The 25,085-nt window shown below is 52.1% G+C and overlaps 1 protein-coding gene across 1 annotated transcript; it reads right to left on the bottom strand.

Moving 5' to 3' along the window:
- Positions 1-576: 576 nt before the first annotated feature.
- On the bottom strand, positions 577-24,145 carry PADI4 (peptidyl arginine deiminase 4). The gene is made up of 16 exons (XM_090268685.1): positions 24,041-24,145; positions 20,587-20,767; positions 18,421-18,487; positions 16,827-16,894; positions 15,526-15,643; positions 13,744-13,869; positions 12,311-12,489; positions 12,071-12,174; positions 10,843-10,954; positions 9,303-9,410; positions 5,973-6,127; positions 4,830-4,968; positions 4,480-4,582; positions 3,453-3,523; positions 2,893-3,036; positions 577-1,045 (listed from the first exon to the last, which is right to left on the bottom strand). The coding sequence occupies exons 1-16, from the start codon at positions 24,130-24,132 to the stop codon at positions 812-814; spliced, it is 2,001 nt and encodes a 666-aa protein (XP_090124811.1). The 5' UTR covers positions 24,133-24,145; the 3' UTR covers positions 577-811.
- Between the last annotated feature and the right edge of the window lie 940 nt (positions 24,146-25,085).

Genomic DNA, 25,085 nt, shown 5'->3' with positions numbered 1-25,085 from the left:
CATGGGTCCCTGTCTCCCTAGTGTGTGGAGAGAGGCTTTGCACGTCCACCTTTTCCACCTCATCGTTTTCCATGACCCACGGGAAAACAGTTCCGCTGGGTGTTTCTCAGTATCTCAGGCTCAACGAAACCAAGACCTAGCCTCAATTTCAAAGCTCTCGAGTCATTATGTTTTATTTTCTATTGAGGAATCTAAGCCCCCACATCAGGGCCATAAAAGGAAAGCACAAAAAGGACAGAGGGGACTGCTAGGCAGGTAGTCCACGGCACGGCAGCAAGCAAGAGGGTCAAGAGCCCGCTTTACGGGGCTTTCCAGTTGGTGGACTGGAAACGGAAAGGAGGATTTGCTAACCATTTGGTGTATTGACACAACAAACCCTTATGTCCCCTTTGGGCTCTTGCATCACTTCTCTGTTGCCTTTTTCTCGAAGGACAACATGATCGGGGATCCAATTCTTAGGCACAGGCAGGAACACTGGCCTTCAAAAAATCCTGATAGCACCTTCAAGTTTGTAATGTTCAATTCAACAACAGGGGAATGAATGAATGAATGAATGAATGATAGCTTGACCTGATGTTCAAAGTAATTATAAAAGTTTATTGCAGCTTCTCACAGCAGAACTGAGTTTGTAATGCCAGGACCATCTCAGGATCTTCAGAAGGGACACGGGAAGGAAGCAAGTCATTGCCTGGGGGGTGGCCACTTCCTGGGGAGCCAAAATATCCCCAAGAGCTCTTGCTAGGCCACACTGCAGGGGGCCAGAGCCTCTGGCCAGGAGCTTCCCGAGGGAGAGATTGCCAGCAGGGACTGCTCAGGGCACCATGTGCCACCACTTGAAGGAGAAGGGCTGCCTGAGCACGTTGGTCCCGCAGTGCACCTCCCCGTGACGAAGGTGGTAGGCATAGAAGTCGTCAACGAAAGTGCAGTGGAGGCCGAGTGGCTCCAGCAGGGAGCGCACCTTCTCCTCCAGGCAGCAGTGGCCATTGATGATGGGCCCGAAGGGCTTGGGGATGCCCAGGTGCTTCCCAAGCACCAGCATGTTCACCTGCAAAGGCGAGATCCCCAGTCAGAGGCAGCAGCGTGCTGCCCGCATCACTACCCCAGGGCCCCTCCTTCTTCTGACCTTCAGACATAACAGCCCCGTTTCCCAGATCAGGAAATGAAGGCCCACACAGATGAAGTGGGCTACCTACTTAAGACCACCAGCTAGTCTAGGACTTAACACCCAAGTCTGTCAGAGTCTGGGGGCCAGGCTCCCCTCCCCCCCACTACTTTCTGGCCAACGCTGATACTCAGTTGAGCTCAGCTCAAATGCCACCCCTTGCATGAAAGTGCCCGTGAACCCCCAAACTCCTCCTGTGTGTTCCTATAGTTCTAAGCACAGTGCCTGGCACACAGTAGGCACTTAATAAATACCTGTTCATGGAGGAATGTAATGACCTCTTTTGTAGCACTTGCCACCTATTATAACTTATGCAAATGACTGTTGGCTCCATTATATTGGGAGGTGGGCTAGTATGATTGAAAGACCAGGATTTGGGCTCCAGGCCCACGTGAGTACCACTCAATAGCTGTGTGACCTTAAGCAAATCTCTTCCCCACCTTCCTGAGCCTCATCAGCAACATGAGCCTTACACATTTCTATTGCTGTGACAGTTAGATAAGGACACGTATGCAGAGCATGGTGCCAGCACATAGTAGGTGCAGATTCAGTCTCCGGGGCTCATGAGTCATTGAAGGGGCATTGCAGTCACCACTCAGACACAGCCCAGACGGAGTGCCCTGCACTCTTAATTTCTCTGCCTGTTCCTCACCCACGCCCCCACCTCCCACTGCCGGCTCCTGGGAGAGTTATGGCTTGTGCTGAGCCTTCCTCCCAGGGCCTCAAACAGTGAAGACACAGAGTCAGCCCTCGCATAGCTGGTTACTGCATTTGAGATGCCTCAGCCCTGCCCCCCCCCCCCCCCCAGCCGTGGGCCTCAGCTTTCTCTCCTGAGCTGGGAAACCTGGCTGCTAAATGGGAGGAGAAGCAAATGCTTGGGGCCAAGGCATTTTGTTCAGGAGGCGAGAGGAGAGTGCCCCGTCCTGCCTTTTTTCTGACCAAGGAATCCTTCATTCCAAACAAAGTCTCCTGCAGAACTTCAGTGCATAAAACAGAGAAAATCTAAACTGCTGGATTTGAGGCAATGCCGAGGAACCGCAGAGTCCTGGGGGACCCAGTGTGAAGACCCCCGAGCTCTTCCCTGACCTGTAACCCCAGGGCCCCAGTGGAAGTGGAGGAAGTCACTGCCTGGCCCTTGGGTATTCTTTGAAGGGACAGAGTGACAGGGCAGAGTGACAGGGCAGAGCCAATGACTTAGGATGGCGCTTGGGGTCACAGTTAAACGTTCTGGACAAAGGTGGGATCGCCCTCAAGTCCACCCTTCAGAGAGGTGAGTGCCAGCCAATCTCGCCTCCTCAGAGAGGTCTTCCTGGACCACCCAGTGGCGCTTCACGGCACTTAACTCAGCCTAAGAGCGTTTCGTTTGGTGCCTGTCTCCCTCACCCCACTCCTACCTCACAGCAGCAGGGAAGCCCATCACAGGCAGTGTTGTCTAGTGGTTAGAGCATGGGCTCTGCAGCTGGACCTCTGGCTGGGAATCCCACCTCTTGCCAGCTGTGTGTTCTTGTGCCAGAGACAGCCCACCCCCATGCCTCATCTGTCAAGTGGGGGTGACAATTGTCCCTGCCCATGAGATGCCTACAGGGGCTTTGTAAGCTGGATGCACCATGAAAATCCCAAGCAGATGAGAAGACCACCAAGCCCCAAGGACCCGCACCCAGAGCCCAGCTGGCCTCGCTCACTCAAGGCCAATGGCCAAGGTGGGCCACCAACGAAGGCCACTTCCTCACCATATTTGGGAAAAAGGCTTCAGCCTTGAGGATCCCTGTGGTGTAGTCCTTATGGAGCCTGAAGAGCTGGGGGATGTCCACAATGTCGTGCTCCGCCAGGCCCAGCTCCCGCTTCAGCACCTCCCGGTTCCAGTCTATGCAGCTCTGGGGGAGGGGTGGGGGAGGGCAGTGGACATGGTCTTAGCCAACCCCCTAGGGGCTGCCCCTGAGGGGGAGGACTAGGGTCAGGGTCAGGAAGGAGTGATGGATACCTTTTCTTTTCTTCTTCCCCCACTCTGTCCCTGCCTTTCCGGTCACTGTCACTCCAGCACTTGGCCTCTCTCCTGACTCTGTCCCTTCACTTTGGAGCAGTCACCTGTCTTTCCTGTCTCTCTTTTTCATGTGTCACCTTGTGTGTGTTCCTGTAGTGGTGACTGAGCTCTCCACACTCTTCCTCACACACGCACACATTTACCCAAATCCCAGGGCCATTCACCACGGAGCCAGCCCACAGTTCGGGAAGGTGCTGCCTCAGAGGAAGGGGGCTGGGGAGGGGGTGGGGGTGTCCCCCAGGCTGGTACCTCCACATATGAGTTCTGGTCTCTCAATGTCTTGTTTGACAGAATGTCCTTTAGCTTCTGATGCTTTTTTCCTGTTGTGAAGAAAAAGAAAAAAAAATATGCAGATGAATTCAGGGGTCCACTTCCTTTTTTCTAGCAAGCAGTGGGGACTCAGTTTTCCCAGCTATAAAATGGAGCAGCACTAATTCCTAACACATGTTTGCTGTGAGTATCTGGGGGGCAAATGCCATTAATAAAATATTTTATCAGGATAAGTTCTCATTTAAAGTGTTGCTCAATGGGGGGTGGGGGTGATGGGACAACTATAATAAAACAAGTAATAAAAATAAATAAAAAAAATTAAAAGAGTTGAAGTCAACAAAAACAACCAAACAACAACAAAAAAAAAGTATTGCTTTCACTCCTTTAAAATCTCTTATTTCCAAAGGGATCTTGTTTACTGAGGGGCAAACAGAAGCCAGGCCATTGCCCAGTGCCACACGACATACTACAAATATTGGGTGAAGACTCAGCCACAGAAACTTCTCCGCCTTGGACCCCGACCTGTATCTGTAGACTTTACTGGGAAAAAAAAAAAAGGTTTTTATTCTGTGCTCTGGTCAGATTTTTTTTTTTCAGGTCCTTGAACACATCTTGCTTCCTCCTGCCTCTGAGCCTTTGCATTTACTATTCCCTCTGTTTGGTAGATCACTCTTCCACTCATCCCACCACCCTAATTGCCTGGCCAACTCCTGCTCATTCCTCATGCTATTGCTTGGTCTTTGCCTCCTCCAGGAAGCCTTCCTTGAACTCCTGCCAAACATCCCCCAAAGCCCCTTTGTTTTAGTTGTTTCCTTGACTCACTTCCCCTGGACTGTGAGCCCCAAGGACCCTGTTCACTCAGCAGTCCCGGCGCTTCGCATAGAGCCTGGCACACAGAGGGTGTTCAGAAGACATCTGACACCTAAGTGATTCCATCTGGAAATAGGAGACCACATGAAGACAGAGGAAGGTGCCCAAACTGAAGAACAAGGCAGGGCCAACTTACCATAGACCCCCTCAAATAGCAGAGCCTCTCCATGACCTTCCTTCAGCTGCTCCTGGAACAACTTGTAGCAGGACCTGGGGCTGGCCAGGAGCAGCCGGAAGCCCTGGAGGCAGAAACACTGGGGTCAGAGGTCAGCTTGGCCCATGGGGTTCCCAAGGAGAAGGGCTCTGCAGAGGGTGCAGGGAGTGTGGGCTCGGACTCAGGCTGGTCACCTCCTCCATGCCCCCTCCTGGGGGAAGGGAAAAATAGTCAGGCATGTGAGGTCAGGCCTCCTAGGCAGAGTGCAGAGCTGCTCTTGGGAACCCAGGAAGGAGGAATGTGGCTTCCTCCAGGCAGCCCCTAGACTGCACCTTGTCCGCTGGAACGAAGCTCAGGAACTCGTCCACGTGGCCCACAGACAGCCAGTCAGAGTAGAGTTTCACCGGGGCCTGCACCTGCTGGGCAGTGAGGAAGTCCTGCAGGACCTGATGCATCTCCTGGCTCTCAGCGCTGCCCGCACAGGAGTAAAGGAGTGTTATGGAAGGGTGTGGACTGGAGGCTCAGCAAAGGAGTCAGGAAGGGGATTCAAGAGTCTGGGCTGCCTTCATTATATCCCCTAACATTTGAGGAATGGAGGAATTTTCATCCCCGTTTTTTGTTGGGGAAACTGAGACATGTGTCACTAAGGTAAATAGGACCACAGCTTAGCCTCAAAAAGCACTGTCTGTTGATGCAGCTTAGATGCAGGAGTGAATAAACATGGGGTTTGGAGCTGATCCCCCCTGAGCTGGTGATCTCTTGTTAGCTGTGTGTCCTTGGGAATGTTCCTTCACCCTTCTGAGTTTCAGTTTTCTCCTTGCTCTAGCCTCCAAAGTCCTTCGTTATCTAGCCCTTTGCTCTTCCTCTTGCTCAATCTGCTTTAGCCACTTTGGCCTTCTTGAATAGACTAAGAGTATCTCTGCCTCAGGGCCTTTGCACATGCTCTTTCCATCTGCCAGGAAGCCTCTACCCCAGATCCTTTACACACCCATGTCTTTCTTGTCATCAGGGCTCAGTTAAATAGCCTTTTCCCCAGAGAGGCCCTCCCTGGTCACCCTAACATAGTTCCACCTCCTCTGTCCCTCTCATTTTGGACTCTTCACTAAAATAACCTTGTTTGTTTACTTTTCTGTTTCTGCCCCGCTTCTCCCCACTACAATAGTGGCAGGGACTGTCCATCATGGCATTGGCTGCATTCCTCCCCACCACCTAGCATAGTACCTGGCACATAGCATATGCTCAGTCGATATTCACTGACCAAAAGAGTGTAAGTGGCACTGCTAGAAGGCGAACTTGGATCTGTCGCGATCCTAAGTCCCTATTTCTTGTCCTGTGCTTTGATTCCTCTCACATATCCTACAGTTTGTTGAGTCCTCTTGGGTTGGGAGCAAGTAGGAAAGGCTTTCACTCTGGCCTCTGCTTTTCCATGGCACCCTTGGGTTCTGGCTGCCCCTCATGCCCCCTCCCCTCCTTACCTGGGGTAACAGCTGTCCCCAATGAGAATCCTGCCCAGCGGGTATTTCTTCTTTCCCACTGTGACTGGGGGGCTCACTTCCAGGTTCCCAAAGGAGTCGAGGCTATTAATAACCTTTTTGGGGAGGCATCGAGTCACGTAGCCAAAGTCTGGACCCTGAAATGAAAGGAACATGAGCCAGGGGTTAGGGAACGTAGCCCTTGGGTGAAGAGACAGTGGGATCCAAGTTTCAAGATTAACTTGGTCACAGGAAGGAAGCTGGTCACGGTCAGCAGCTGGTCCATAGCAGGTAGCATGATTGCGGAAAGCTGAGGGAACCCTGAGTCAGGTGGAGCCCCTAACGCCTGCCACCTGCTTTGTAAACCTAGTTATTAACTACGGCATAATAACGAATCCACAAATATCACTCGCATCCTCATTTTCAAGAGAGGATACTCAGCTCAGCGTTGTGTGTGGCTTCCTTGGATCCCATAGTCAGGGTGTGGAAGGACCAGGATTTGAGCCATCTCTCCAGCAAGCTCTCCAGCAAGCTCTCCCGGTTCACACCCTGACCTGGGGCTGGAAGGAGCTTCCATGAACAGCTGTGACATCTCCACATGCCTCTTTGTGAGAAGACCGGGTGGGCGCTCCCTGTATTTGTTTTCTACTGCTGCCATATCAAATCTAGCGGCTTATGACAATACACATTTCTTCCCCCAGAGCTCTGGTGGGTAAGTCTGAAATCAGTTTCCCAGAGCTAAGCCCAGGTGTGGCTGGGCTGGTTCCTTCTGGAGATTCTGAGGGGAGAACGCCTTTGCTGGCTTTTTTCAGCTTCTTGTAGTCACCTTGGCTGGTGGCCTCTCCCTCCATTTCCAGCCTGGGTCCATCATCACTGGTCTTCGCCCATGCTGACCCTCCTTCCGCCCTCTTACAAGGAGCGCTATGAGTACATAGGGTTCACCCACATGACCCAAGATAATCTCCTCATCTACAGATCCACACCTTAACCACACCTGCGAAGTCCCTTCTGCATCAGGGTGTGGGGAATAGGACGTGGACATGTTTGAGGGCCCATCGCCCAGCCTACGGGACTAGCTCTAGCTTTCTAGACAATCAACAATCCGTACCCTGGGGCTCCATGGGGGCCACAGACTCCCTGAAAGCAGATTCCGAATTGTGACCTTGGGTGCATTTTTCTGGCAAGATAAATCATCTCAAGGAGTTCTGTTATTCCACTAATTTAAAAACCATTGTGTCTGAGTCCCGTCCTTCCTTTCTCCCTAAAACCCCCGCCAACCTGACTTCCATCCTCACTGTGTTGCTGAAACTGCTCTTCCTGATCACACAGTTAAAGCCAACGCGCAAGGCCCAGGCCTCATCTTCCTCACCCCCCAGCAGCCTCTGAGCCAGCTGATCACACCCCGCACTCTTTCTGCACTTGGCCTTCAGAAACCGTGTGCTCTTGGGCCCTCCTCAGCACGGCTGCCTCTCAATCTCCTGTGCAGGGGGCGGGGGGCCAGGCCCCGTCCTTGTCTCCTTCTGTTCTCTAGTTTTGCTCCGTCCTTGGGCGATCTTGCCCAGTCTCGTGAAACACTGTCCACGTGCTGACAACCCACGATTATCTCTCCAGAGGGCACTGCTCTGCCAGACTCTGGACATGGATCCATGGGCTCTCTGGCTTCCCACTTGGACGTTGACTAAGTAGCTCACACTTGACCCAGACAGAACTGCTGACCCCTGTTCCCACCCCCACCCCCGTTCCCCCGCAGTTCTCCCCAACTCAGGGGACAGTGCTTGCCTGTCACAGAAGTCAAAGCCTGAGGTCACCTTTGCCCTCTCTCTCACAGCAGCCAGGACGGCCTCCCGAGGAGGGCAAGGAAGCAAAGGCCTGAAAGTTGAGAAACAGCCAGACCCACGAACTGGGAAGAAGGTTGCAGGCACAGGGAATGGTATATGCAAAGAACAGGAAGGAGGCCAGGTGAGGGACAGGGAAAGTGACCCTCGAGGAGGTTGGAGAAGGAGGTCAGGCCATTGCCTGCTGATGAGTTTCAGTTTTATTCCAATTCTCTTCTTGAGTGATTTGAGTTGCAATATCACAGACCGGCTTGGCTAAGAGGCCACCACCTGTGCTGAGGCGTCTCTGTCTGTCTGTCTGGCAGGACTCTGGTGAAATCAGAGAATCTGGCCTTTGACACACTCGGAATATCAGCGTAGGAGGGGAGGCCATGGAACAGAGGAAGCAGGACTGAAACAGGAGAAGGGCCAAAGTCTCAGCGCAGCTGCTGATTTATCCTGCTACCCCGCAAACAGGATCAACCCAGTTCCGCAGCAGAGAGACACCATGAACTTGACAGAATTTCTGCACTGGCACCACTCAGCACAGCAGTGCAAAAAACACTTGAACAGGTTGCTGAGGCAACGTTGGGTTTCCTTTCAAAGCCTGTGTGGGCAGGGCCACCTCTTCCTCTGTTGGGGCGCAGAGTGCTCCTTAGAAAGCCATTCATCATAGCCACCCTTGTACCCCAACACTCTTCCCTCCATTTTCCCCGGGCGCCTGGAGTCAAGAGCTATGGGGGCTCGGAGTGCAGGCCTGGGCTCTTCCTGGGCAAGACCAGAGGCAGCGGGGTTAGGAGTGTGCCCACGGAGGCAGGCTGGTCTAGTCTGAATCCCAGTTTCTCCCTTCTCTTTCTGTGTGACCTTCAGCAAGCTGCTTTACCTCTCTGAGCCTCAGTTTCTTCATCTTCATCTAGAAAGTGGGCCTAGTGAGGGCATCTCCATTAAAGGTGGTCAGATGAATTAGGTAAGTCAGTGCATGCTCAGTAAAGAGAATTATAATTCTAAGCTGAGTTTGCACAAACCTGCCAGGCTATTCAAGCATGTGCCGCCCACCCCAACTCCCCAAACATGTGGAAAGTCTTTGGTCGATAAAGTCATACCGAGGAAATGACAACTCTGGCCCTGAATGCAACCCCCCCATCCCAGATGGAGCCCCCAAAGGCCAGACCCCACCCAAAGGCAGAGCCTCCCGCTCGCTCCTGGTGCCACCCCCACCTTGCAGCAAGAGCGTCTTCAGTGGAATGAAGATGCCCAAGCCTCACCTCCGTCCTCAGCAGGATTACCTTTAGGTGAGCTCATGGCTGGAAAGGGCTTTGGGAAAGGAAGAGCCAGATCTCGCCACGGTGATAACAAAAGAACCCAGCCCACCTGTGATAGCTGCTTGGGTAGGAATTGCCCCTGTGGAAGCTGGGATGCTCAGCCACAGAGGTTGGTGCCGGGAGACAGGCAATGAAGAAGGAGGCTTCAGGGCAAAGGGGTTTTAGCTGCCTCTGTCCCCGCCCCCACCCGCACTTACCAGCAGGAATTTGACAGGGAACTCCTTCAGGCCTCTGTTCCTCGGGGAGTCAAAGACCACGGGCAGCGTCTTGTGCGGGGCTTGGATGTAGCCAATCTCTATTTCATCCTGGGCAGAGTGAGTGGGAGGGAGGCCGGTATGCATGCTGCCTGGGTCTTGGTACCCAGTGCGGGGATGGGGGTCATGAAACCACCTACACTTTCTCCCCTTTGTGGCCAAGGGCAAATTCATGCAGGATGTTGGACCCCAGAGGAGGGGCTCTGGGAAAGCAGAGCTGATCATCCTGTGTTTGCACAAACATATTGTGAAATCTTGGAGCATCCTTCACTCCCACACCTGGTGAGTACCCCGGGCCAGGTCCTGGGTACCTGTGGTGGGCAAGCCTCAGGCACTGTCCTTGTGGTGAGAGATCCAGGGAGCTGGGAACTTACCACCCCGTGTTAGGAGGTGATGGGAGGGAAGGGGGTGGTCTGCAGGAATACAGAGGAGGAGCCGCCCATGTGGCTGGGAGGCTGGGACGGGTCAGGGAAGGGAGCGTTGCTGAGCTGAGGCCTGGGGGCCAGGGGTAGGAGTGGCCCTCCCATAAAGGGGGAAAGGTTAGGGGAAGGATGAGAAAGGAATCCGGTGCAAATCCTGCCTCTATTCTAGCAGACCAGTGTGATGTTGAACATAAAGCACTATTAGGCTGAGCTATATGAAATTGCCATTCTTGTAGGTCAAGTAATGGCGGCATATCAGCCATTTCATACGGTTCAACCTGCTGGAACACAGGGAATGATGAGAAAGGAAGAGAGGGCATTACTGAGGGCAGGGGGGCAGTTAGAAGGAAGAGGGATGAATTCCCACTGGAGGGACTGGGGAAATTTACGAATGGGGGGATTTTCAAGCTGGGATTGGACAGGCATGATTTGGACACAGGGATGCGAATGGGGAGCGTGGTCGGCGAGAAGGAACGGCATGGGCAGGGATGGGGATGGGGGAGCAGGATGAAAGGCTTGGAAGGGCGGAGTCCCGAGGCAAAGCAAGAGCATAGCAAGGGCGTTCGGTTCAGCCTGCCCACTGCCCACTGGCACTGCCCAAGGCCAGGCGCTGGGGTGCTGTGGTGAATGAGGCTCAGTCTCTGCCCTCAGGAAACGCATGGCATGATGGGGGAGCCTGGCATGGGAACAGAAGGGTTGAGGAAGAGGAAATGGAAGAGCCATGGAAGGTGCTGGGGCAGGGGTGTGGCCCTGTCTGGTAGCCAAGGCCAGAAGGCTTGGAGGAAGGGCTATTGGACAGTACAGTTGAGCTCCAGTCCCCTAAGTTTTGACTCATGTCTGGAGGTCATCTGAGAGTTTTTAAACAAGAAGGTGGCTTTCATCCTGGTGACCATGGTGGGCATGCAGTGGCCCGCAGTAAGTGTCAATTGAATCACTTGCCTGAGTCCCCTTATTTGAGGACCCTGAGAGGCTCCTAACTCCCGGCCCATCTGAGGAAGGGTGGCCAGCAAGGCGCTAGGCTGGGCCCCCCCGGAGTCTGGGTCCTCCGCAAGGCCACAGACCTGCATCCACTGGTCCTCCATGTTCTCCTCCATGGGGCACACGGTCAGCTTGCACTTTGCTTTCTTGGCCAGATCAGTCAATGACGTCACAAAGTCCTCATTGTCAAATATCCTAGAAAGAGAACACAAGAAATTCCTTAGTGTTCTGAATTCAGCAGACAGTGGCCTTGGCCCAGATCTGAGTGGGCAAGTGGGACCCCTGCATGGTCCTGAGTGGAGGGGCAAGAACTCAGGCCTGGCAGGAGCTGGGGAGGCTCCCAGTGGGTGCTCAGGAGCAGCTTGCAGCCTGAAGGGAGACAGACGCCTGACTCGGCCGGTTTCACTGCTCTTTGCAAACATCTCATTAAACCCTCGTGACAATCCACTGCTTGCGGAGGCCAGTGCTCAAGGTCATGACATCTAGGGACAGCACTGGGATTTGAACCCAGGCCTCTCTGGCTTCCAGTCTGTGTCCTGACTACCAGTTACACTCTCACCCCTTCTGCCCCTGAAGCAATTGGAAGAGGAAAAAGGAGGGACCCCCGAAAGCCCAGCACACTTAAGAGGGGCTCTTAGACTGCAGACTGTTAAATGCACATGGCTCGTCCCGTTACGAGACCCAGCAGTTCAGAGGCTGGCCAGGAATGTGCATTTTATTTTATTTTATTAAAGATTTTATTTATTTATTTTTGGAGAGAGGGGAAGGGAGGGAGAAAAAGAAGGAGAGAAACGGATGTGTGAGGGAAACATCAATTGGTTGTGCCCCAACCAGGGGCCAGCCCGCAACCCCGGCCTGTGCCCCTACTAGGAATCAAAGCGGTAACCCTTTGCTCTTTGGGAGCATGCCCAACCCACTGAGCTGCACCGACCAGGGCAAATGTGCATTTTAAATGAGTCCCCAGGAGTTTCTGGCGCAGAGGGTCCAACGGCCACACTTTGAGAAACTCATGGGCGGAGGGCTCTCATCTTGCACGTCTAGCAAACTCTACAGCCCCCAGGAGCAAGAAGCGGCCCTCAGCCTGCATCAGAAGAGGACCAGGCCAGAAACAGCAACAGTGACGTCCCCTGCCTTTGAGTGGTTCCAAACAAGTCACAAGCCCTCAGCAAGCAGCAGTGGGGATTCCCAGTTTTCCCCACTCACACGGCAGGTGCAGGGCAGGCCTGTGGCTAGAACCCCAGCTCCTGTTCCTGGTCCAGGGCTCCCCCTGGTGTGTCTGTGCCCTGCCCCCAGCCTTCCAGGGCCCCTCACCTGCACACATACACCTCCTTCGGGGGCTGAGTGTTGGGGGTCATGATCCAGGGGGCCACACGGAAGGCCACACTATCTTGGAACACCAGGGCCTTGGGGAGCTCCTACAGGAAGAGGGGCAGGGAAGGAACTGTCACCTTTCCCAAAACCTACCATCCTTCCCCTGCTGCGTTCTGCGCCTGCCCCCAGCTGGGCCACTGCCTGGAAGCCCAGGTCCCCCCCACTGCCATCTCAGCCTACCGGGTTGGACGTGTCCAGCAGGGAGATGGTGAGGGAAATGAGGCCTGGGAAGTTGGCATCCGGGAAAGCAAGGCCCTCCACGTAGAAGTCTGTGCTGTGCTGGCCGCCCGGGAGCTCCAGGGGGTGAGAGGGCTGCTGGGGCCCCAGGATCACCCTGTACCTGGAGGGTGCTTTGTCCCCTAGGAGAGAACAAGGGAGGCTCTGGTCTGCGTCCTGACCTCTGAGGACCCCGTCTTCTCTTGGGCCTGTGATGCCTTCTCAGGACCACCACATGTCACCCCTGAGGGGCCCTCACAGCTAAATCTGGCCATAGCTTCCTATTAAGAAAAAGGGACTGAAGCCTCAACTGGGACATAGTGCCCCACCCCTCCCCTAGCCTGGGGGCCCAGGAATGGAGTGACGGGAGGGTCTGAGCCACTTCCAACTTGATAGGAAGTCTACTACAAATTGTTCATTCATTTGTTCGTTCATTCATTCATTCATTCCTGAGCACCTGCTCTCAGCTGACACCTGGGAAGACCAAGAAGCGTCACCGTCCTGGTCCCCAGGGAGTGCACAGTCTCCTGCGTGAGTAGGGAGGAGGAAAAACAGTCAAAATCATAGATAGTAAGTGTTGTGATGGAGGGAAGCCCAGAGGGCTAGGGAAGGCTTCCTGGAAGAGGTGATCCTCAGCAGAGGGAAGGAGTTGGTTTGTCTCCTAACCAATGTCAGTTGAATCGCCTTGGTCTGGAATGTCAGTCAGATCAAGTCATGCCTCTGCAAAAAACTCTCAGGTAGCTTCTCCTACCTCCCTCAGATGAGCAGCCAAAGTCATCCCATGCCTAGCTGATGTCCCTGCCCCTCTGCCTGTTCTTCTCCACCCTCATCTACCCCCTTAAGCCATGCACACTGCACTCCAGACACACCGGTGCCTCTACATCCCTCAAGCGCACAGGCACTGTCTTGCCTCAGGACCTTTGTACTTGCTGTGCCCTCTGCCTGGAATGTCCTTCTCCAGGGTGTCTATGAGGCTATCCCCACACCTCCTTCTGTTCAAATGACACCTTATGGGGGAGCACACAGTCAGCTTGGATTGAAAAATCCCCTTAAACAAGAGTCGTGTGTGTGTGTGTGTTTGTGTGTCAGTGAGAGAGAGAGACAGCCATACAAAAAATGAGTACAGATTACAACAGTCCTTGGGAAGGAAGTTACTTTCTTCTTGGAGCGCACCAGCTCTGGGCATGACCTTGTTAGTCTGCTTGCATCTTGTCTGTGTGCCCTTTCTAGGAGGAGGTGGGCAGAGATGTCCGTCTTGCTCATTACTCTACCCTCAGTTCATAGAACCTGATACATAGTAGGTGCTCAGGAATTATTCACCAAAGGGGGTGTGACGGGGCTGTGCCCATGGTGGGGGCAGAAAGGGAACATTGAAATGACAGCTATGGACAACTCACGACTGGCTTGAAACACTCGCACTTTGTCCATCTCGGACTTGGTGACGTGGAGCACCAGTTGATGCTTGGTGAAGAAGTCCTTGGGGGTCTTCGTGCTCAGGGTCACCAGAGACATGTCCTGCAGGTCTGGAACGAGAAGGTGTGACCTGAGATGCAGGCCTCTGAGACCCTGCCCTTCCCGCCACCAGACCACCTTCTACCACATCACCTGGTTTTATTTTCATTATGCTCTTCCCAGCATTTAAATGATGTTTTTGCTTTCAGACTTAAAGCTAATCAGGTTTGTGGTTTTCTCCCACTAGGATGAGCTTAGGATTAAAGCCAAGACCTTATTTATCTTGCTCTGGCTTCTAGAACCAAGAAAACCTAGAAGCACCGAGAAGAATGCCTAGCACATGGCAGGTGCTTGATACTATTGGTGGAATGAATAAGTAGAAAGGATTATCCCCTGGGCCTGAGCAGGAAGTGAAGTTTGTGGACGAGCTAGAATAACGGCCAACAAAGGTGTGTGTAGGGCCAAGCTGGACAGTAGCCATGGGCTGGACAGTAGACACAGGGCTGGCAAAGGGCACTGGGGTTGGTGGGGTTTGAACCCTGGATCTGGGTGGGCTTAGAGGAGTTACAGTAGCCCCTCTCTATATCATAGTTCACTTATCGCTGGCCTCACTGTATCACGGGATTTTAAAAAATATTATATTTACTTATTTATCGCGGATTTTTCGCTATATTGTGGGATTTTGCGGTACTGTACAGTAAATACTAAAATAAATGTAAGGTTCCTATTTCGTGGATCTTCACGTATAACGGGGCGGTCTAGAACGTAATACCCGCGATAAGTGAGGGAATGCTGTATTTCAGCTCTCGGTGCCTCTGTTTTGTCACCAGTAAGCAGGGCTGAGAGGAGTGCCCATGCAGAGGGAAGGGTGACGTCATCCATATGGACTGCTTATTACAGTGCCCGGCGTCTGGGGAGTGCCCACAGAGGCTGCTGGCTGTGTGATTGCTACTGTGTGCCGGGCATCATGCCAAGGCTGCCCCCCGACATCAGGCCAGGCTGACTGCACGCATTTGTTCCTGTGATATCCTACCAATTCCCCAGGAAGGCCACAGCCGCTCCCCTAGCTGTGCACCCTCCTCCAAGGCAGGTGGGCCATGTGTCTTCCACCGTGGCCACACTTCAGAGGTGTGCCAGCAGAGACCCTGCCCCCTCCACCATCCACGTGCCCCAAAACCAGGCCTGGTGTCAGGACGCCCAAGTTCAAATCCTGAACCTGCGACTACTAGCTGTGGGACCGTGAGCAAATTGCTTAACTTCCCTGTGCCTCGGTATCCCCTTCTGTAAAGGGGAGGAAGATAGTACATGCTTCTTAGCCCCGTGTTAAAAGATCAAATGAATTAATAATTCTAAAGTGGTCAGAGCAGTGCCCAGTATATGGCAGGGCTTCAGGAAAGCAGTCAGGTTTTCATTTAGAATTATTTTGGGCCCCAGGTTTGACCCCAGAGCAGAAGTTTGGGTTGGGGAGTAGGCTGGGGTATGGAAACAGGCCTAGAGGAGGCACTGGGGCTCACTCAGCTTTGTCCTAATTCTCCTCTGGCTGCTGTGTTCTTGGGCAGGGCAGGTGCCCTCTCAGGATGCTTGGCCATTGCTTCTCCCATACAACAGACACGCTAACAGGACCCTTCTTCCGATGACCCCAATTTCTGGGAGCAGTTACAAAGCTCAGGGCAAAGGGCTTTATAAAAAGATGAATCTCTATTCCTGTAGTTCTCGGGGGTCTTTACCTTCTCTGTCAAGCACCTTGTCGTTCACATAGTCCATGGTGGAAGATCTGCGATTGTCTTTGTCACAGTTCACCAGCAGGATGGCGCCTTGTCCACGGGGGCCCCAGGTCCAGGTCCTCTGCAGACACCCAGCAGAGATGGGGCACACTTAGGAGCCTGAAGCATCCCTCCAACCCCTGGGGAAGCACAGCGACCTGTTCCCAGCATCTCAGTAGCCTCAGACAGTTTATACATCTTGTAATTCTCTGGTCCCCAAGAGTGGATTTTTGCCTTCCCTGAAAGTCATAAGCATATGCACTAAAAATGCAATTCATTCATTTTAAAATAAGGAGCCCATGATAGTAAAATAGACTTTTAACAGCTTTTAAAAACTGTTGGATTGGCAAACCAAACTGAGCTAAATATTTGTGCCAAGATTCTAATCTAAATAGTTACTCTTATGTGAATTCTTAATTACTCACTCACCAAAGTATGGGTACTATTCTTAGGAGCCAGTTACTGTCTGTCTGAATATTAAAGCAAATTAAGCAGCCCCTCCTAACAGTGATGATGTCTTCTGTTGGCAGGGGAGCGTTGGCCCTCGGGGAATGACTGCATTTGGGGTGGGACTTTTATGTAAGATGAATTCCACTCCCAGAGTTGGAATGCTTCCGCCTACTTTGGATTGACCCAATAAAAGCATCTTAATCCTTTGACAGGTCATATCCCCCCTAATGTGCACTCAGCATAAAATTGTTCAGGCGGCTTTGAGGCACAGGGATACTCTGAGGTTCATCCATGGACCCCCGTTCAGACTACTCATCACCCACAGACACCACCTGCTCTTCTCCGTAACATGCATTCCTTGCCCTCACCTGGCTCCTTCCCTCCCCTATCCCCTGCCATTTATCCCTTTATCTATTATTCACCCCACGTGGGCAGCATCTTGGGACTCTCTCCCACTAGTCATTAAAGCCCAGGGTAGGGGACTTTTGTGCCAGAGTGGAGACCCGCCTGCAAATTTTCTCTTTTGTACATTAACTGGGTGATTGTAGTTTGCAGTTTGTAGGGCAACACAATCTCTGAACTCACAACCAGTGAAAATGTAGTTTTGTAAAAGAGATGGGAAATACGTAAACCAAAATGGTAATGGTAATTTCAATTTCCTTCTTTTTCTTGTTCTTCCTAAGTCCCGTCGTCTTCAGTTAACATGGGATGTGTAAAACAGACCGCCATTCACCCCATCACCACCAGGGGGCTCCAGAGACAAATCCAGAGGAGTTGCAGGGAGCGTTCCGGGTGTCCGTCAAAGTTGAGCGTACCTGGTTCTTCGCGGCTTTGGTGGGATTCACTTTGCCAGTGCGGGTAATGTCTGCATTCAAGGAGATTTCTGAAATCACACCAAGTAAGAGAAGAGGGTGGGTAAGGGTACAGGGTGGGGGCAGTCAGCCTGGCCCCAAAGGATAATCCTTTCCCCAGGAGACTACCTGCACCAAGGCACCCTTTTGTCCCCTTCAAGAAGTATGATGGCAATTCAGAAAGCAGAGCTGGGGCTTCTGACTAGTTATTCTCTTTTGGGGGAGCCATACCACAGTTGCTATGCCCACCAGACCTTGCATGTCTGGCCACCTTTGGGGACTTCAGGAAGAATTCCCAGCCACAACCCAATGAAATGTTTGGTGTGTAGCCCCTGCAAGGATACCTTGCCAGGCTCTCCAAGGCCTCTGGCCCCAACCCCAGCCTCCAGTGACCTTGGGGTGGAGGGCACAGTGGTTACTTCAACCCCATCTTGCACTTTCATGATGTGTATTGTGACTGTCCTGGGGACTGATCATGGCCCCAAACATACCCCCTTCTGTCCAAGTGGCATGGCTGAGGAAGCACATGTGTGTTTCTAAACTCTTCCTTCCTTATCAGAAACATGACTGTGCTGTCATTCCAATGACCCAGAGCCGTGATTTAGAGACCTTGTGAGCACACAGTGGCAGACTGACCCAGATGCCCTTTCAGCCATATCCATGGCCGTGGGTTAATGTGGGGCCAGGGCAGCATCATGCTCAGTGGCCATGACTTCCCTGTGCTTTTGCTGACTGGCTGAGTGACCTGGGACGTGTCTGTTTACTTCTTGTGCCTCAGTTTTCTCATCTGTAAAATGGGATAATAGTACCAATTTCATTGGATCGTTGTAAGGTTTAAAAGTAAACTTAGCACAGTGCCTGCTATAGAATTAGTGCTTTATTATTATCATCATTATTAAAATGTATATTGATGAAATAAATATGTATTCATAAATGAAATTCATCAATGAAATGAAACCTGAAGATTTCACGTGCAGTTCATATATTTAATGCACATTTAAATATGTTTAAGTAGTTACTCTTATGTGAATTCATGATATTATTATTATAGTATTATAATATTATCATTATATTATTGTTTGAGATGAGGTCAAGTTAAAAAATAGATCTTATTTCAAGAAGACTATTAAATAAATAGGAGTCTGGGTAGATCATTGAAAGGGCAAAATGGTGAAGATGGTATGTAAATAATGGAATTTGGGAAACATTGATCTATATTATTATATGAGACCGTGTCATCATCTACTTTTTTCTTATGAGTAGTTGGCCAAAAAGATGTAGAGCCTGAAAATCCATGTACCACTTCCTAAGCTGAGAGACAAAATATTAAGATGAAATTGAAGCTCCCTGCAATATCCTCCCTCCCCAGTTTTGTGTGTGCGTGTGTGTATTTCACAGACTGGGGAGGGACCTTCTATGAACTACCAGATGTGTGGCTGGCCAGAAATTCTCCTCTTTCTCTGCTCAGTCTAAAGTAAGCTTCAGAGTGTGGTTTCCCCTGGAGAAAGGTTATGTGCGGAGGGGAGGAGGAGTGGTGCTCCAGGGTCCTGTCACTTACCAACCCCGGTGACGTAGAGCAGGGCTTGGACTGGGTTGGTCTTGGGTCCATAGTATGAAATCTGAACCTATAGGATAGAGCAAATCACTCATGAAGTCTGTCAGTCATTCAACAAACACCAATTGGCTCCCTACTATGTGCCAGATCAAGACAGGATGCTGAGGAGACAAGGGATGGGCAAGAAGTCTTAGCTTCTAAGGACCATACCAACTGGTGGGAGTGGAGGCATCGCAAACACTCAAATGACTGTGCATAGACGAGGGTCCTATGGGAGCCCAGAAATAAGGGGCCTTACATGGCCTAGCTGTGACAGGGAGGTACACACTGAGGTAGATCTTGTAAGAGGAGCAGATGGGGACAGCGCTGGTGATAAGCCCCAGGAACCGCCTCCGGCAAGCAGAAGAGGCACACAGACCTTGGAAAGGCTGGAGCCTGAGCTCTCTGAGGATCTGGGGAGCAAGAACCTTGGATGGATGGTGGTACCTTCAGGGCAGGTGCTGTCAGCTTGAATAAGAAACACCAACCCCTATTGTCCAAAGTTCAAAAATCCAGAAAGGATGCATCTGATTGGCTCAGCTTGGCCAGAGGAGGGCAGAGCATCAGGATCCACACTTCCAAGCAAAATGGAAGAGTTCCCCAAAGCAAATCCAAGGAGCTGCTGCAGGAAGACCAGGGGCTCTTGAGGGGACATACTGAGGTGTTTGGATCTGCCCTGTAGATAGTGGGGATCCAATGAAATGTCACAGCCACCATCACCTTGTGTCTGGACCATAGCTTCAGCCTCCAGTCTACTGCCTGGACTCAATCTACTCCCTATACTACAGTCAGTGGGGTCGTTCTAACGCACAGTGCAGTCTTGTTACTCCCTGGATGAAACATTTCATTGACTTCCTGTTGCCTCCACAAAATGAGGTCCCTGATGCCAAGCCTTTTAACACTGGCTTTCTCTCCTGCCCAGCCCCTTCTCCACTCTCCTTTCTTGCCATACAGATCTTCCCCAGTTTCCGCAACATGAGTCTCACCCTCTCCTCACCCAAACTGAGCACATAGGTCACATCCCCTATGTAGAGCTCTCACTCTTCTTTTCCTTTCTTAGGTGGGTCATTGAAACCATCCTTCAACTTGCCACTTCTTCCAGGAAGCTTTCCGTGATTTCACCCTTCCTAACTTGCTTTGATACCCGAGCTCTGTGCTCTTACAGTAGGCAACAACTCTCTGCTTCAGTGGGGAGCACCTGCTTAGCCTGTCCTGCTAGGAACAAGGGGTCATTGGCTCAGTTCTCCATAGGAACCCCAGAGGGTCCTATTGAGCCCACCTACAGCCACGGGGGGAGCAGTAGTAAATGGTGGTGCCCCAAAAGATATGTCCACTGCCTAATCTGGAACCTGTAAGTGTGACCTTATTTAGAAAAAGACCTTTGCTGATATAAGGATCTTGAGATGAGCTCCTGCTGGATCGTTAAGGCCTTGAATGCAATGACAGGAGTGAGGCACAGGGAGATGGGACAGACGGAGCAGTGTGACCACGAAGGTCGAGATTAGAGTGATGAGGCTCCTAGTCTAGGAATACCAACAGCCACGAGACACTGGAAGAGGCAAAGAACTGCTTCTCCCCAAGACCCTCCAGAGGGAGCGTGGCCCTGCCAGCACCTTGACTTCAGGCTTCTGGCCCCCAGAACCGCGAGAGAATACAGTTCTGTTGTTCTAAGCCAATAGCTGTGGTCACGTGTTACAGCAGCCGCAGGAAACGGAATACACCGGCCCGGACCAGAGCTTCCTGGGGCCGCCTGGCTGTGGGCTTCGTGGCACCGCCATCTCTGACCGTTTACCTGCACGGCATCTGATGCCCTCGCGCCCCAGAAAGGCTGCCACCACACCCGCCTTGCTTATTTCTGTATCTCCAGTGCCTGGCAGTGCTCGGCATGTAGTAGGTGATTATCAAACATTTGCCGAGTAAATGAATTTTGTCAAAACCCTGGCCTCAATAACGCCCTGGCATCCCTATATTGTCTGCAGGGATGCCATCGTGAGCTTTCCCAGAGAGGTGGAGGCCCGGCCAGGGCTGGGGCTCTGGGCCAGGGCAGGGCAGACTGTGGGGAGCTGGCCTGCTGAGACCCGCTGGCCTCCTCCCACAAGCGCCTCCCCCGCCCCCAGCGGCCACACCCACCTTCTGATCACCTTTGCTGCTGCTGGCGGCCTTCACCCTCAGGCTCACCTCCAGCGCAGGGTCCAGGCGCCACTTGCAGAAACCTGTGGGATTCTTCTTGGCTGGAGGGCTGGGGGCAACCCCCACAACCACTCCTGGGGAGGCACTGATGCTGAAGGTCGTGCAGCCCTTGGGGGCAGAGCTGGAAGACACAGAGCGGGAGGACAGAGGGACACGGTGAGGCAGGGCCTGGCCCACCGCTGCTCTCCCAGCATTTTTCCTTTGCCCCCCAAAGTGTCAACACCAGCTGGCAGCCAGTCTGACCTTGACCATGGGAGGTTGTGAGAAACTGAAAAATAGTCCCCTGACCTAGAGGGCTACACTGGAGCTGGGAAACTTGCAGAGAGGGGGGACACCAAACACACACACATGATGTGTGCACAGAACAGTGTGCAGTCCCGGAGGCCTACTGTCCGCAAACACACACACACACACACACACACACACACACACACACACGTTGTGCCTATACAAAGAATCACAGGCTCCTGCTGTCCCCATACTCTGAAGGACTGTCTCTTAGAAAACAGCTGAATGTGGTTAAAATATAGATAGAACAGGTTGACAGCTGGAGAGAGGGGGAGTGTAGGGATTGAGCAGAAAATAAAAAAGAGAAAAAAACGGATGGTCGTGGACAACAGTGTGGTGATTGTAGGGGGAGGGGGTAGAGGGAGGTGGGGGAGAGTATAGGAAGGATAAATGGTGAGGGAAGGAGACTTGATTTGGGGTGGCCAACACACAGTACAGTGTACAGATGATGTGTTGTAGAACTGTGCCCCTGAAATCTGTGTAATTTTGTTAAACAGTATCACCCCAATAAATTCAATAAAAAGAAAAATATACACATATACTTTTTTTTTCATCCTTACCTGAGGACATGCTTATTGATCTTAGAGAGAGGGGAAGGGAGGGAGAAAGAGAGCAAGAGAAACATTGATGTGAGAGAGAAACATCCATCGGTTGCCTCTCAGACGCCCTGACCAGGGACTGAACACGCAACCCAGGCATGCACCCCAACTGGGAATCAAACCCCCAACCTTCTGGTTTGTGGAACAACACCCAACCAACTGAGCCACCCCAGCCAGGGCATATACATATAGTTTTTAAAACATTGCTGAGATCATGAGAAGTAAAATAAATCTGCAAGGACTCCCTTCTCTGCATGTGTGTGCTCACTCACACACACATGCACACACAGTAGTTAGACCAAAGAACACCAAACACAAAGAGAGGAACTTAAAGGTGTCCAGAAAGAAAGTCAGATTACCTATGGAGGAATAACAACCAAGATGAAAGGCGAATTTCCCAATAGCAACACTGAAATCCGGCAGACAATTGAACAATATTTTCAAAGCATATTGAAAAAGTAACTATTAGCATAGAATTGCATACCAGACAAAATTATGTTTTTTCAAACCTCCCTCAAGGTTATGTTTATTGATTTTAGAAAGGGAGAGAGAAAGAGAGCAAAACATCAATGTGAAAGAGAAACATCGGTTGGTTGCCTCCTGTATGCACCATGACCAGGATTGAACCCACAACCTTTTGGTGGGCAGGATGATGCTCCAACCAGCTGAGCGACACGGCCAGGGCCAGAGCTGACTCTTCTTGTAACGGATTCCAATAGCCTCTGTAGATGCAGCACTGTGTCCCACAAGAGCGACACCATTCCTCCAGCTCCTGCACTCAACACTTTCTTACCCATGACCACCACTGGGTCTGCAACACTCTCACGTTCCGGGGCACATGCCACCCTCCTAGGAAAGGGGGACCACTCCACAGGACAGTAGGCCTGCATTTTGTAATTTAATCCTCACCACAATCCAGTAGGGTGGGTGTTGATTTTCCCATTTTATAGATGGGTAAGCTGAAGCTCAGAGACGCTAACAGACTTGTTCATGCTTCTCATTACCACACTGGGAGGAAGAGGAGAAGCCCATGGCTGGCAGCTTTTAAACACCCACCATCTTCTGTCATTGGCACCTCCTGGAAATTCCTCCACCCTGGACCTTTCCCAAGCCCTGTGGAAGCTGCATGAACTCCACCAAGCAGGCAGCTGTGCCCAGCGAGGCCAACCCCACAGCACCCAGAGACAGTGGAGGCAGGTGAGTTTAGCATCAGGCAGTCCTAGGCTCCAATCTCCTGGATTTGCCACCTTTAATTTGTGTGACCTTGGGTAGATGCTTTTACTTTTGAAACCTCAGATTGCTCATCTCTAAAACGGCCACGAAGACAGGGTTGAGCTCTCAGGGTTTCTGTGAGGATTAGAAGTCACAACGAAGGGCCTAGCACATGATACTGCCCTGACCCCAGCCACAGCATCACAGAAGACCCTCAGTGGGTTTCCAGAGTCATCTCAGGTCAGTGCGATTCTGTTCAAATACAATCAATGGAGTTCCTGTTCCAGGGAAAGTACTTTCCAAACAAAGAATGAACCTCACCTGCAGAGTTTTAATAATAGCAGCTCTGAAATAGGCACCCACACCTGAGTGGTCCGTCCCTGCCTCTCTGTCTTTCTCACCCTCAGGGCTCCAAGCCCCATGGCAGATAGCATGGCCTGAACAAAGGTGAGGAGGCCCGCTTGTGCTGGGGTGGGGGTGGGGGTCAAGCTGGCCAAGCTGCTCAGGGGGAGCACTAACTCTGCAGTGTTTTAGGAAAAGAATTGAGGGTCGGTTGGCCCAAGGCCACCCCGCTAGCCAACAGCAGGGCAGGTTTCTGACCTCAGCCCCTCCCTCCCATGTCAGAGCCTGTCCCATCACACCGGGGTTGTTACACACCCATGGGCGGAGGCTTGGCTGAGGGGTGGGGCGTCACAAGCTGCACCATGAACCAGGTGTGGGTCATGAAGTCCAGGGTCTAGCTTGCTTCCAGAGCACACTTGCTGTGTGATCTTAGGCAAGTTACAGACCCTCTCTGAGCTCCTATCTCCTCAGTGGTAATACAGTATTCCCTCACTTATCACGGGTATTACGTTCCAGACACCCCCACGAAGTAGGAACCCTACATTTATTCTACACCCTTAAATCTACGTAACTTTAACAACATACATATACAGTATCGCAAAATCCTGTGATATAGCAAAAAATCCGCGATAAATAATTAAATATAATATTTTTTAAAATCCCGCGATGCAGGGAGGCCGCGATAAGTGAACCGCGATATAGAGAGGGACTACTGTACATTACTGTGGTGAGGCCCCAGGGAACTCCCTCTTGTACTTGGCGAAGAACCCACTGCCTTGAGTCTGAGCACATCCCAGGGCCACTCAGATCTTCCTTTTCCAGCTTGTTGCCCCCACAGCAGCTACAAAGGCCGGAACCTGCGGTCTGGGCCAACCACATGTCCTGTGTGGGCAGAACTTGTTCATCCGGCATCGCTGGACCTGCTCGCCACCCCCAGGATGTCCCCTGCTCACCCGTAGACATCTAGCAGAGTCTCAGTGCCCAGCACACATATGGCATAGGTGGGCTGCTCTGGGGCCACGTGGATCACTGTCCCCTGGGCCATGGTTCAGCCAGCTCGTCCCTGCAGGTGCAGGAAGCCCCTGGGCTGGTTCCTTTATATTGCCCAGCTGAGGCCATGATTCAGCACCTGTGGTTTGTGGCTCAGTGGCTTAGCCCCTCCCCACTCAGGTCCGAGGCCTGTACTCTCAGCCCCTCCTCTGTCCCAGATCTGCCACTGACCCCATGGGGGGTTGATGCCAGAATCAGTGGCAGGCTGGCCCTGTCAGTTTCCCATGGAGGGAAGAGGACTCAGGTAGCCTGGGGGTGGGATTGCAGGTCTGGGCCCTCATGCCCAGAGCCCGTCCCTGCCTGGGGCTGTGAACACCTGCATCCAGCCAACCATGTCTGACTATGCCAAGCAGGGCTGTCAGAGGGGAAGGCAGAAACACAGGGAGGTTTCGAGCTCTTAGGCAAGAGGTCACAGCCTGGGCCATACATGTGAAGACTAGCCTGGCTTGGGACACGTCTCCTAGGCTGGGTCACCCAAAGGGGTGTTTTTGTGGGCTGGCACCTTTCTCTGCAGCGCCTGTGAAGTAGGTGCTGTTACCATTCCCTCATCTTCATTCTGGCAGCAGCTCCCCAACGTCAGTACCGTTATTATTCCCATTTCACAGAAGAAGAAACAGGCTCAGACGGGATACACAGCTAGAAAGCGGGAGAGCCGGGTCTGAGCCAGAGGCATCCTGCTCCAGAGTATAAGACGCATGAGCTGCTTGCACGTGGCACGAGCTTTTCTGATTTTATAGCATCTACTTCTTCCTACAACACAAGGCATGTGGGAGCTTATGATTACGACCCACTTTATAGCAGGGAAAGCAGAGGCTCAGCGAAGAACACTGACTTTTGTCCAAGGTGCCACAGCCCGTGTGTGGTAGAGCAGGAAGCCAGTGATTCCTGCCCATGGTGCCGGATGTTTGCCAGGTGCACAAAGAACAAAAAGATAAAGGAAAGGAATGA

The sequence above is a fragment of the Furipterus horrens genome, unplaced genomic scaffold, assembly GCF_987537825.1.
Source record: "Furipterus horrens unplaced genomic scaffold, mFurHor1.1.pri manual_scaffold_3, whole genome shotgun sequence".
NCBI lineage: Eukaryota > Metazoa > Chordata > Mammalia > Chiroptera > Furipteridae > Furipterus > Furipterus horrens.
The sequence above is the reverse complement of the archived record's forward strand: the minus strand, read 5'-3'. Positions and strand labels throughout refer to the sequence as shown.

What these genes read in the sequence shown, in the direction of transcription:
- PADI4 (XM_090268685.1), bottom strand. Translation starts at nt 24,132, where the DNA reads ATGGCCCAGGGGACAGTGATCCACGTGGCCCCAGAGCAGCCCACCTAT. An exon ending in TGGAGGACCAGTGGATGCAG is followed by an intron (nt 9,411 to 10,842) that starts GTCTGTGGCCTT and finishes CACTCTGCCCAG; the next exon opens with GATGAAATAGAGATTGGCTA. An exon ending in GCTTCGTTCCAGCGGACAAG is followed by an intron (nt 4,583 to 4,829) that starts GTGCAGTCTAGG and finishes TTCTGCCTCCAG; the next exon opens with GGCTTCCGGCTGCTCCTGGC.